The sequence below is a fragment of the Protopterus annectens genome, chromosome 2.part0 (genome assembly GCF_019279795.1).
Source record: "Protopterus annectens isolate FY-2018-M chromosome 2.part0, PAN1.0, whole genome shotgun sequence".
In the NCBI taxonomy this organism is placed as follows: Eukaryota; Metazoa; Chordata; order Ceratodontiformes; family Protopteridae; genus Protopterus; species Protopterus annectens.
The window spans coordinates 842,152,564-842,165,796 of record NC_056728.1 but is presented as its reverse complement, the minus strand read 5'-3'; the positions used below and the strand labels follow the sequence as shown (position 1 = coordinate 842,165,796).

General features: G+C 41.7%; 1 protein-coding gene across 5 annotated transcripts in view; it reads right to left on the bottom strand.

Moving 5' to 3' along the window:
• The window catches only part of USO1 (USO1 vesicle transport factor), a 1,866,649-nt gene that overhangs the window by 1,037,822 nt on the left and 815,594 nt on the right, over positions 1–13,233 (bottom strand). For all 5 annotated transcript variants that reach the window (XM_044061107.1, XM_044061108.1, XM_044061110.1 and 2 more), the window contains one exon: positions 7,746–7,886. In XM_044061107.1, the coding sequence (XP_043917042.1) occupies positions 7,746–7,886 (141 nt within the window). The remainder of the gene's footprint in view (positions 1–7,745; positions 7,887–13,233) is intronic.

The following is a 13,233-nucleotide window of genomic DNA, read 5'->3' as shown; positions in this document are numbered from 1 at the left end:
TTTGCCATGCAGCCAGATTTAAAGTCTTGAGCTGGCTGTGTAGAATCTGATTGTTTTGCTGAGTGAGCAGATGAGGAATTGTAGGTAAAATCCATGGAGGGCCTTGAGCCATGTTCCTTAGTATTGGATACCAGTGTTGGTGTGGCCAGTCTGGAGCAATGAGTATCATTTGTGGCCTCTCTAATCTGGCTTTCAGCAGCACCTTTGCCAGAAGAGGCAGTGGAGGAAAGGCATACATGTCAATGTTTTGCAACTGAATGTGAGGGCGTCCACTTTCCAAGCTAGTGTGTGGTATGTCCTTGTGCAGAATTCCCGTAGTTGGTAGTTTTGGGGGGAAGCAAACAGATCTATGTCTGGGCTCCCCCATTTTTGAGTTATCACTGCGAATACTTGTGGATCTAGTTTCCACTCGTGAGGATCTGTGATGTTTCTGCTTAGATTGTCTGCCAGTGTGTTTTTCTTTCTGGGCAGGAATTGTGCTTGTAGTTGAACTTGGTAGGTCAGTGCTGTGTTCCACAAGGTCATTGCTTGTCTGTATAGGGGGTAGGAATGTGTGCCCCATTGCTTGTTTATGTACCACATCACTGTGGTGTTGTCCGTCTTTATTAGGAGTTGTCCTGGATGTAGAAGGTCCTTGAAAGCTGTTAGGGCATTTTGTACAGCTAGCATCTCTTTTTGATTGGTATGTAGATTCCTTTGGTTTGCAGACCATTTGCCCTGAATACACTGTCCTGCCATGTGTGCTCCCCCAGGCATAATCCAATGCATCTGTTGTTACAGTTTGCCTGGCTGTGGGTAAGGTAAAAGGCTGACCCTTGTTGAGGTGACATGCCTGAGCCCACCATAGAAACTCCTGTTGAAGGCAGGGAATGAGTGGAATTATTGTTTCCAAGCTGTGGCTGTGTTGAGTCCATACGCTTTTCATATACCATTGTAATTTCCTCATATGCAGTTTTGCAAATGGTATTAGTAGTATGCAAGATGCCATGAATCCCAAGGCCTGCAGAATTTTTCTTGCAGGGAGTTGGGTCTTTGTTGCCATCATTTTGAAGTATTGAGTCAGTTGTCCTTGCTTGTCTGGCATGAGATAAGCCTTCTGGGCCGTTGTATTTAAGCTGGCACCCAGGAATATTATGTCTTGTGAGGGCACTAGTTTTGACTTCTTTTCATTTACTGTGTACCCTAGGCAACTTAGTAGGTTTTTGACAAACGTCAGGTGCTTTAATAGAATGTCCTTGCCTTCTGCTTGAATAAGGCAGTTGTCCAGGTATGGATATATTTGAATCCCTCTTTGTCTGCAGTATGTAATTACTGGTGCCGGGCATTTTGTGAAGACCCTGGGCGCAGTAGATAAGCCAAACGGCAGTGCAGAGAATTGGTAATGGGTTGAACCTGCAATAAATCGGAGGTATCTTCTGCAATTTTGCCTGATAGGGACATGCAGGTATGCCTCCTTGAGGTCCAACGTTACTAGCCAAGCCTTCTTGCCCAGCATGGGAAGACGTTGCTGTAGTGTTATCATCTTGAATTTGGGTACTTCCAGGTATGTGTTTAAAATTGAGAGGTCCAGAATGGGTCTCCAGGCTTTGTCCTTTCGGGGAACTAGAAACAGTCTTGAGTAAAATCCTTGTCCCTGCTCCTGTGTAGGAACCTGTTGAATGGCTCTCATGTCCATGAGAGCTGAAATTTGCTTTTGAGCCTCTGCCCATTGATTTGGTGGCAGGTTTGGCATTCCTTTTATCCTTGGCAAAGTGTGAAAGTGGAATCTGTATCCTTGAGATACAATATTTAGGACCCATTTGTCTTTTGTGATGATGTGCCAATTGTCTGTAAAAAGTGCTAGTTTTCCCCCCAAGGGAGCTGCCAAGAGGGTTTTGCTTGGTAGTCTGAGGGGTAAGTCATTCTGTTTGTCCTCTTGTAGTTTGAGACCTGTCTTCTCCTCCTTTTTGGGTTGTGGCACTCCATTGTCCAGGCTGGTAAGAGCCTTATGGCTGGCCTCTGCCCCTTGGGCGTCTGTATCTGCCCCTCTGTGGTCTGGCAGAAGCCGGAAAGGACCAGTTTTTGGTTGGCCAATTTCTGCTGAAACGAGGGGGATGAACCTGTAAAAAATCCTTGACCGTCTGCATAGATTTTGCCTTATCCTCCATTTTCTTTAAAACTTCTTCTGCTTTTACGCCAAATAAAACATCCCGCTGTAAAGGTGCATCCAATAACTTTGCTTTAACATGATCAGGTAAAGTTTGTTCTTTTAACCAAGCACGCCTATGTATGACAGACCCTGTCACTGCTGCTCTACAAGAAGCTTCCAATGAATCAAATCCACATTGCAAAGTATGTTTTCCCACTTGTTCAGCTGAATGCAACAAATCTTGCATTTCCTTGTAATCTGGCTGGTCTGTATGTGCAAGCATTTTTTGTTTTAATTGAGACATCAGATATTGTTGATATTTCAGCATGTGAAACTGACAATTTAAGGCCCTCATAGCTAGAGTAGCTGAGGTATATACTTTCTTTCCCCATCTGTCTAGTGCTCTAGAATCCCTTTCAGAGAGCACAGGATTTTTAGCAATAGAGGCCTTCACTCCTCTGGGACCCTGGGAAATGGTTTCTGGGTCAGCAACAGGGCTTTTATACAGGAATTTGTGCAAGTCAGGGACTCTGTAGTATCTGTCTGGTTTGACTGGTGCAGGAGGTAGTGAATCTGGGTTAAGGCTAGATTCTGAATAAACATCATCCACAATGTCTAACACAGGTGGAATAGCAAGTGGTCTGTGCTGGGGTAGTAAAAGGAACTCTCGGAGTCTTTTCTTAGAATCAGAGTAATCCTGGCCTTCTCAGTGGAAATGTTCCCTCATAGTATGTAAGGTTTCCCCAAAAAAGTAGTCTTCTGGGGGAGATGCAGAAGGGGTAGACACTTCAGCATCAGAATCTTCATAAGGGGGAAAGGAATATTCCTGTTCCTCAGAAGAGTCTGAGGAAATTGAAACATGGTCAGAGGAAGTGTAGTCCTCCTCCTGCCTTGGCCTTTTATCAGGAGGGGGATGGGAACCCCTGATTAGGGTAATTAAGTCTTCAGCCATCTTAAGCATCTGTTTCTTAGGCATGGGGCCTTGTACTGGAGACTGCTGTACAGTCTTCTTTGATTTTAAAGGAGTTTTCAGTTTTGCATAGGATTTAATAGTGAGTGTAGTCGGTCTGAGGACACCTTCTGCAACTGAAGGCGTTTCAACTGCACCGGAATCTCCTTCAGGTATGGAGTCGGAAGGGCCTAAAGGTAAAGATTGTGGAGGCCTAGCAATCTCCGCTTGTGAATTGGATGTCGCCTGGGGTTCTAAATCAGCGGTAGTCAGGGGGTGCGTAGGCGCCTCACTGAAAACCGGAGTACCGGCGACTGGCCTAGCAGAGGCCTCGGAGTCCGGTTTGGATTTCGGCTGCCTGTCCTTATCTTTGCATTTTTTATGCATTCCGGTCGTTGGCTGATCCGACGGCATGGTATAATTAAATTTCCTACCAAAATAATGTCGGGCGAAATCAAACCGACGTTTAATAGTTTGTTTATTAAACCTAGCATGAAACCGACAACCTGTGACATCGTGGTCTGGGCCTAGGCAAGGAATACAATAAGAATGAAAGTCCTTATGAGGTATTTGCTTCCCACAAGAAATGCAACTGTTAACTTTTTCTGACATCGGACTGAGGCAAGAAAAGGTTCCCCAACAGGGTACTTAGCTTTATGAAGACTTCAATCTGAAATTCGATTTGAAAATCTCAGGAGTCGGCCGACCGGCACTTGCGAACTGCTTCTGCTTCGGGCACCGCGCGGCAAGAAAGACTGAAGAAAATGGCGTCGGATGCATCTTATATACCCCTGGCGCACTGACGTCAGGAAAGAAGCGACAGCAACTGACGCCAGACCAAGACTTTGGAACTCGGGCTGCCTGTGGGACCGCCTGACGGCAGGATAACCCAAGTGTGATGACTGCAGCAGTGTAACACGATGAACATCCTAACCACATACAATCAGCTGAGAAACTACCCAAAAAACAAAATTAAAGATGACAAAAAAACTTACTTCCAAACATGTCAACAAAAGCACTCAAATAACCCACAAAAATTTTGGCAAACTATCAACTATCTCCTCAACCTTGGCAAACCCTCTTCTCCTGCTCCTTCCATTGATACCACCTCCGACTGCATAGCATCACAATTTAATTCTCACTTTATCAACTCCACAGCCTCCCTCACAAACCCAAACACCAAACTACCCCTTTCAATCCCTACTTCTACAGTACCAAACTTAACTCCATTCTCATTTAAACCCATTCAACACGATCACGTAAAAAGGCTCATATAAAAACTGAAACTCTGCACCTTTGCTGCAGATCAGCTTCCTAGTGAATTTCTAAAAACAGCCGCCCCCTCCATCTCTTATCCTATATCTATCTTAATAAACCGCTCTATCTCTCAACAGTATGTACCTCTCCTCTGCTAAATATCTCACATCATTCTCCTAAACAAAGGTGGCCCCTCTACAGACTTCTCAAACTATTGCCCAATTTCTATTCTTTCCCCCTGTCCAAAATATTAGAAAAATGTATTAATCAGCAGTTACACAACCATCTCCTTAGCAACAAACTGTTATCCAATTCACAGCACGGTTTCAGACCAATACATAGTACTATAAATGGACTCATCAGCTTCACTAACACTGTAAACCACCTCAGAAATGACACTAGTCGAATCTGTCTTCCTCAATATGTCCAAAGCATTTGACTCTGTATCCCACCAATTACTGCTCAACAACCTGGCAACTTACAACCTTAGTGTAACATCCCTTACTTGGTTTCAAAGCTACCTTTCCAACAGGCAGCAATCCACTAGATGGGAAAATATGCTGTCCCCCCTACCCATCTCTGTAGGAGTACCCCAAGGCTCCATCCTTGGACCTCTACTCTTTATCATGTTTACTAATGAACTTAGTTCCTCCACCCATCTAGCTACTATTGTACAATACGCAGATGACGCCTCTCATCTGTTCTGCCCATTCACTCCAAGAACTACAAGTAAAAACACAAGAATCTCTCTAAAACATTGAAAACTACCTAACCAATCATCAACTCATTCTCAACCCCAATAAAACTAAGCTTATGGTCTTCAACAATAGAACTAAAAATAACCAAATCTCTCTCTCCATCTACTTCTCCAATGGCAACAGAACTGAACCAGTCAGTCAAACTAAGCTCCCTCAGGTAAGAATAGACAAATATCTAAAATTCAAAAGACATAAGACAATCACAATTTAAAAAAGTGCACATTAACCTTGAATCACAATATAGAGCCAAACCCTTCTTAACCAACTATGCCAGACTTTCTACAGCCAGATCCCACCTGCTTTCCACCCTCCTTTACTGCTCACAAATCTTCATCAACCTACGTAAGACTGACTTAAATAACCTTGAGAGCTGCTATAACAAAATAGCCAAGTTTGCTTTTAACCAGTCTCACAAATTCCACCTCTGTACTGCATTCTGCCAACTGGATGAAACTTCCCAACCTTTTAACACTCAACAAACTCAAAGCTGCACATAATATAATCCACAAACCTGATCTCTGCCCAGCTCTCTCCAACCTAGTTGAATCTAATACTAATTCCAGGTCCCCACGATCATCAGACAAACTACTCCTAAAGGTAAACAAGTCCAAAACTTACTATGCTTGCAGTCTCTGTTCTAATAAAATATCCAAATCCTGGAACCTGCTCCCGAGCTAATACTTGGCAACCCCAATAACCACAAATTCAAATTACTACTAAAAGAACACCGTTCAAATCACTGGCTATGCTCTTGCACCCATCCAGGTTGACCCCCCCAAAAAAACCTGACTGACCCTCTAACTTACATTGTATAACCCCCCTTTCTTATGTTGTTCTAACATTCTGGGTTATCTAACTTAATATTATATTTCTACCTGTCCTATCATATATGTAACTTGATTATCTTTTATATTTGCTATGCTCAATCAAAAATGTTTTTTATACCATCTTGTATGTAACTGTCTTATCTTCTTATATTTTATATGCTCATTGAAAAAAAATTCCACTATCATATATGAAATGTGAGCCATCACTACGTTATTGTCTAATGCATGTCTTGGAGATTTTCTCCTTGGGTCTCTGCTGAAAACAGGTCACTAGCCCAAACAAATGTAAATAAATAAATACATTTAATTAATTAATTAATTTATTTAAATTAATTAATTAATTGTTTATTAAAAAAGTTTTATTATCAATATTTAAATAAAATTACATTTTTAGTTCATTATGCATAATTTACAGACATTAGAGAGGTGTAATTACCATCACATCACTTTAAATGTGTATAGCATTAGTTTTATAGTTTTTGATGAAGCCCTAAACATAAATGGACAAAATAGCTTAAACGTTGTGGTTTACTAACATGGTTTCCGCCTTGGATTGTCCATGTGTGCACTGCTACAAGGCTTTCCTTGAATTCTGAAGAAGCTGCAGTCTTCTCCAATTTGTTGCCATTCTCTCTGTGTTACTATCAACTTATATGTCTTGTCTACATAGGGTACTATAAATTTGCCATTAAATTCATAATTTTTCCTCTGTCCACTTCTACTAACCATTCTGATAATTCCTGATTTTATTTATCCTTTCAACCTTTTGTTACCTCGACCAGTGAACCAATAAATTTGGCTGCTCTAGGTTTATTGTCAAATATATATTTAAAACCACTGCTCTCTGTCCATGCAGGTTTTCTAAACGCTTTAGCACAGACATTCTAGCTTTCTTCAACTACTGTACAATCTAGGGTATTCCACTTATTCCTTCCTGCTTCTGTAAAATCCATTACCTTTTAAAGCTATCTAAATACCTATATTCCAAATCTTGATTGCTTCCACTGTGACCACATTTCAAATCTTCAGTTTACAAATATCTCAATACTTAGCAAGCTTTTTACTGCTTAAATCAAAATCTAATAATATTTCACTTAAAGTTTGATCTGCGCTATCATTAAATGGCTTCTTTTTCAAAAGAAATACTGGAAAATGTCAGTGCTTCTCACACTAGACATTCACTTGCTTACAAAACATATCCTATACAGATGAACAGTATGACACGTTTTCAGATGTGTTTTTATGGTCTGCACCATGGTATTCTTTTAATATGTAACAGCTAATCTTGCCCAAGAAACATACTTTACTGAAAAAAGTGTATCTTGCACTTGATTCTGTCTTATTTTCATTACACCAATGAGCCCAAAATACATGCAATGATATATCTCTCCAAGTATCTGCCCTCAGCAGGTGTTCTATAACATCTTTGGTCCACCACAGACATCTTCATTTTCTGAAAAAAAGTGCCACTTTGCAGATGTGGTTATTCTTGGAGTGTCGGGATAACTGGACAAAGCATGTGATGGGAAATAACTGGAGAATTTGGCAGTAAACATGCCTCTTGCCCTACTCACAGGTGATATAGGTAAAGAGTAATAAAAGCATTTTTTTTTATTCTGTATTCACACTGGTACACAAGACAAATATCTGATGTGTGGAACCACTTCAAAAGTCATCTTAAAAATGATCCTAGAGTTTTACTCAATGACTGCCTCATTCTGAATTCTAAACATGACAAAAAAAAGCAACTAAATTTAACAGTAGTATGCAATCAGTAGAAAAGTCTTAAAATAGCAATTAAAACAATACAAAGCTTCTTTACTCACTTCTGTTAGTATGTCAGCAGGAACTCCCGTTGCCATAAGAATAGTGCATAGTTGTTGTAGCAGGCCACACTGGAACATTGTTTTCTGACAACTGCTAGTGGCACCGGGTGGGTTGACAGGTGATACCAACACTCTTACTAACTAAAAGGAAAATTGTGCATTGAGTTACCAATGAGTTCATATAATACAGTCCTTTACTACCTTAACACCACCAACAAGGAAATAAAACAAGAGGTTATGTGTATTCACCATGTCAAATGATCTGAGAAGAGGCTTTCTGAAGTGGTTAATTGCTGGAATTTTAACTCCAGCTTACCAAATTCTAAATATTCTCATTCCCAAACTCATACAACTGCGATTTATAAAAGAAAATACTGCATGTGTTATAAGGAGACGGAGCTTTACCATTATTTCAGTTCAACCTCATCTGCTGAGTTAGTGGCACCTGCAAAATAGTAAAAATGTAACAGATATGCAGACTTACGTGAAGTTTCTCAACTTAAATTTGCCAGAAATACCTTGCTCCAATAGCTGCCAGCAAAAAGATCTGTGTTTTCTGTTTCCATCCTTCCTCAAAAGATCAGTTTTGAATCTGACTTCGAATGCTTTTAGACTTCAGGATCCTCCCCTTTACCCATAACCCCTTCATGTCTCCAAGACTGCCTCAAATCGAGTTTGCCTGCAAGCCTATGAAACAGCTAGAGCTGAAAATACTGAAGGAAAATAAAATAATCCAGTTCAAGATATAAAAAGGATGCCTGAGACAGAGCACTATTGTGGAGCTCTGAGAGTGCAATACCCTGGTCATGGCAGATCGTACTGTCATACAAGATGCACACTGGCACTAATCTTCATTGAAATGGAAAAACTGAAACAGTCAACACAGATCTATGATTATGGTAAGTAAATCACTTTTGCATCTAATGTTCTGTTCTGTCCATTCCTTAACAGATGGGACAGAGTTCTCAGTTCCTTAGCTCTTAGAGTGGTCTCATGGAAAGATATTCCAGAAGATGGCTGAACCAAAAGCTGCCTTACCCCTGGACAGCAAATCCAGCAACAACAGGAAATGAAGGTGTCAATGTTAGACCAGGTGGCAGGAGCACAAATACCATCAACTGAGGCACTTGAATAGACGGCCAAAGAGGCTGAGACAGATCTAGCAGAGAGAGTCTAGACAGGGTACAGACAGGTTTCAGTAATATCAAGCCATCCTCCTTATATACATAAGAAATAGAGTCAGCTAGCTATCTAGCTAAGAAAACTTTCGAAACACCTTGACCCAACTTGACTTTGGAAAAATACACAAAATGCTGGTCTGTCTTCCTGAATGTTTTAGTATGATGGAATCAGAAAGATAGTTGGCAATCCACATCCAACAAATGAAGCATATATTTTCCCTTATTTTAAATATTTGGGAAAAAAACTTGTAGACTGATGCACTTATTAAGCAATGTCCCAGCAGTTAGCTTGGATATGAAAAATGGATTAGTTATTCGTCATATAAGATAACATACAGAGGCTTGCAAGATACAACCTTAAGTTCGGACACTCTAGTTGCTGTTACCTCAGCTCAAAGAAAGAGCATTTTCCAGGTCAAAAACTTCATGACCACCCTAACAGTAGGCTCAAATGGTGCTTGGGTCAAAGCTTGTAGGAAAACAGTCATACCCCAAGGTGGTGTAGGATCCCCCAAGTGATGGCCTAAACAGGAAAGTACCTCTGAAGAAAGCTTTACATAATTTCAGGGATGCTACAGTAGAATGGTTTTCTCCAACATGAAAGTTTGAACCTTAACAGTAGAGTAACTAGCCTAATCATGAAAAAGAGAAGTTAGAAAATCCAAAACCGCTGGAATAGGAGGCGAAAAAGGATCTAGATTCATTTGGAAAGCCCAAATAGAAACTCTTTTTCCACTTGTTTTCTATAAACTTTCCTGGTAGATGGTTTCTATGAAGATGTAAGAATGTGGATAATTTGGCAAGGATGCTGGGAATGACTAGCCATCACTGGAAGTGGAGAAACAAATAAGTTATGTAACTCACCTTAATGTTCCATCTGTGTTGTTGCCTCTCATTTTCTCTTCAACCTGTGGGTTTCGCATCCCAGCATCAGATCTGACTTGGCCGTATATCAAAGCTGTAGGCTTCAACATCTGAGCTCCTCCCCTACCAATGATGCCCCTCTCCTCCAAAGCCCTCAGATCAAGTTTATCACTACCCAGCATATCACATAAACAAAACATCCAAAGGCAGGAGACATTAAATAGAATAAAGTAATCAGCCAAGCTAAGATACTTCAGGAGCTCAAAGGGAAACAGAGGTACCTATCCAAAACAATATCTGTTAGGTCCTAGAAAAGGCAGGGGGATGGAGGGTGGGAAGGATGAAAAGCAAATGAGAAGCAACAATGCAGCTGGAACATTATGGTGAGTACATTAACTTCTTTATCTGATGTTGTTGCCTTCATTTGCTCTTCAACTATGGGACAGATTCCCCAGCCACTAAAGAAAGTACAGTTGTGTACCTACCATAAATGTAGATGTTCGGGTTTATTCACTGTTACAGTCATTACACTTGGGCTATCCTGCTGGCAGGCTACCCGCAGTCGGCCTGAATTCCAAAGTCCTGGTCTGGCGTCGGTTGCTGTCGCCTCTTCCCTGACGTCAGTGCGCCAGGGGTATAAAAGATGCAGCCGACACCATTTTCTTCAGTTTTTCTTTCCCCAGATGTCAGGTGTCCCCAAAAGGGTAGGCTAAAAAATTGCAAATAAAAATTCATGCACTAACATAAGCATTACCTTCCTCTACAAGCAAATACACCACATAGGCTGTATAGAATAGAGAAGAACAGATAATTCCCAGCAATGAAAGGGGGGTGGTGGGAGGGTAACCTGGACTGCAACAGTGAATACACTCGAACATCTACATTTATGGTAGGTACACAACTGTACTATGTTCATCGTGTTTCACTGTTGCAGTCATTACACTTGGGTTGAATCTCAAAGCCGAGGTTGGACGGCTGGGTCTAAATAGAATTAGGAGAGGCTATGAGGCCCTGCAGAACTGCAGTGGCAAAGCCTGCTCTGGATTTAGAGTAAAGAGGTAAGTGGTAGTACTTGGTAAAAAAGTGTGCACTGAACTCCAAGTCGCAGCCTCCAAAATTTTCTTGGTTGGTACTCCTCTGAGAAAGGCTGCTGATGTGGCTGCTGCCCTGGTAGAATGTGGCCTAATATTCTTAGGCACTGATTTGCCATGCTGTGCATAGCAGAAACAAATACAGTGTCCTATCCATTTTGAAATTGTCTGCTTTGAAATAGCTTCTCCTTGTGATCCTGCAGCGTATGCCACAAAAAGTTGCTCAGTTTTCCTGAAAGCTTTTGTTTTGTCCAAGTAGAAGTGTAGCTGTCTCTGTATTTCCAAAGAGTGCAGACGTCTTTCTCTTTTATTCTGGGGATTTGGATAAAAGGTTGGTAAATGAATGGTTTGGTTAAGAGCCACACTGGATACTATCTTTGGCATAAATGTTGGGTTTGTCCTTAGAGAAACCCTGTCCGTATGAAAAATGATAAAAGGTTCCACTGCCATTAATGCCTGTAGCTCTGAGACTCTTCTTGCTGAAGTTATTGCTAGGAGCAGAGCAGTTTTCCATGATAAGAATTTTATCTCAGCTGTATTGGCTCAAAAGGAGGTAGTGTGAGCTTTTCTAAGACGAAGTTGATGTCCCATGTTGGTACAGGTGCTCTCCTTGTGGGGGGGGGGGGTCTTATGTTTTTTGCCCCTCTGAGGTACTGTCTTAGAAGTGGATGAGAGAAAATAGGAGGTTCCGTATTGTAATGAGCTGAAATGGCAGAGGCATGGATCTTAACTGATTAGAAGGATAGACCTTTGTCCAGCATCTCACTTAGGTATTGTAAAATCTGAGGAATATTTGGAACAAGCGGTTCAAGTCCTTGTGCCTGGTTCCAAGCACAGAATCTCTTCAATTTTTCTGCATAAGATTTCCTGGTGCTGGGCCTCCTGGCTTCAAAAATGACATCCATAACAGCTTTAGAGAGAGGAGTGTTCTGGGTGGCTATATTATTCACCATGCAGCCAGATTTAAGGTTTTGAGTTGGCTGTGCAGGATCAGATTGTTTTGTTGGGTCAGCAGATGAGGAATTTGAGGTAAAGTCCAGGCTGGCCCTTGAGACAAGCTCTTTAGGATTGGGTACCAGTGCTGGTGTGGCCAGTCTGGGGCAATCAGAATCATTTTTGGCTTCTCTTGTCTGACTTTTAGGAGTACCTTGGAGAGTAGAGGCAGTGGTGGACAGGCATAAACTGTTTGGGTTTTCCAGCTGAATGATAGAGCATCCACCTTCCATGCTTGAGAGTGATAAGACCTTGTGCAGAATCTCTGTAGTTGGCAGTTGTGAGGAGAGGCAAATAGATCTATGTATGGGCATCCCCATTTCCTTGTTATCATGCTGAAGACTTGTGGATACAGCTTCCACTCGTGGGGATCCATGAGGTTTCTGCTTAGTTCGTCTGCCAGAGTATTTTCCTTTCCTGGCAGGGATTGTGCCTGCAGATGTACTTGGTAAGTCAATGCTGTGTCCCACAAAGTCATGGCTAGTCTGCAAAGGGGGTAAGAATGTGTGCCCCCCTGCTTGTTTATATACCACATGACCGTGGTGTTGTCTGTCTTTATCAGTAGTTGTCCCGGATGTAGTAGGTCCTTGAAGGCTGTCAGAGTATTTTGAACAGCTAGCATCTCTTTTTGATTGATATGTAGATGCATTTGGTTTGAGGACCATGTGCCCTGAATGCATCTTCCAGCCATGTGGACCCCCCAGGCATAATCTGATGCATCCGTTGTTAGTGTCTGCCTGACTGGGGGTAATGTGAATGCCTGTCCCTTGTTCTGGTGACAAGCCTTCGCCCACCATCGACACTCCTGTTGCAGGCAGGGAATGAGAGTAATCATTGTTTCCAGGCTGTGGTAATGTTGAATCCAAACACTTTTTAGGTACCATTGAAGTTTCCTCATATGCAGTCTTGCATATGGAATTAGTAGGCTGCAGGGTGCCATGAAGCCCAAAGCCTGCAGAATTTTTCTTGCAGATAACTGGGGCATTGTTGCCAACATTTTGAAATAGGTAGTCAGTTGCCTTTGTTTGTCTGACGTGAGATAAGCCATCTGGGCAGTTGTATTTAAGCTTGCACCCAGGAATATTATCTCTTGAGAGTGTACTAGTTTTGATTTTTTCGTTGACTGTGTACCCTAGGCATGTTAGAAGTCTTTTCACAAACACCAGATGCTGTAGAAGAATGTCCTTGTTCTCTGCTTGAATTAGACAGTCGTCCAAGTAAGGATATATTTGTATGCCTCTGTCTGCAGAATGCAATTACTGGTGCCAGGCACTATGTAAAGACCCTGGGTGCAGTAGATAAGCCAAAGGGCAGTGCAGAGAATTGGTAATGCATTCAGCCAGCCTTGAATCTGAGGTA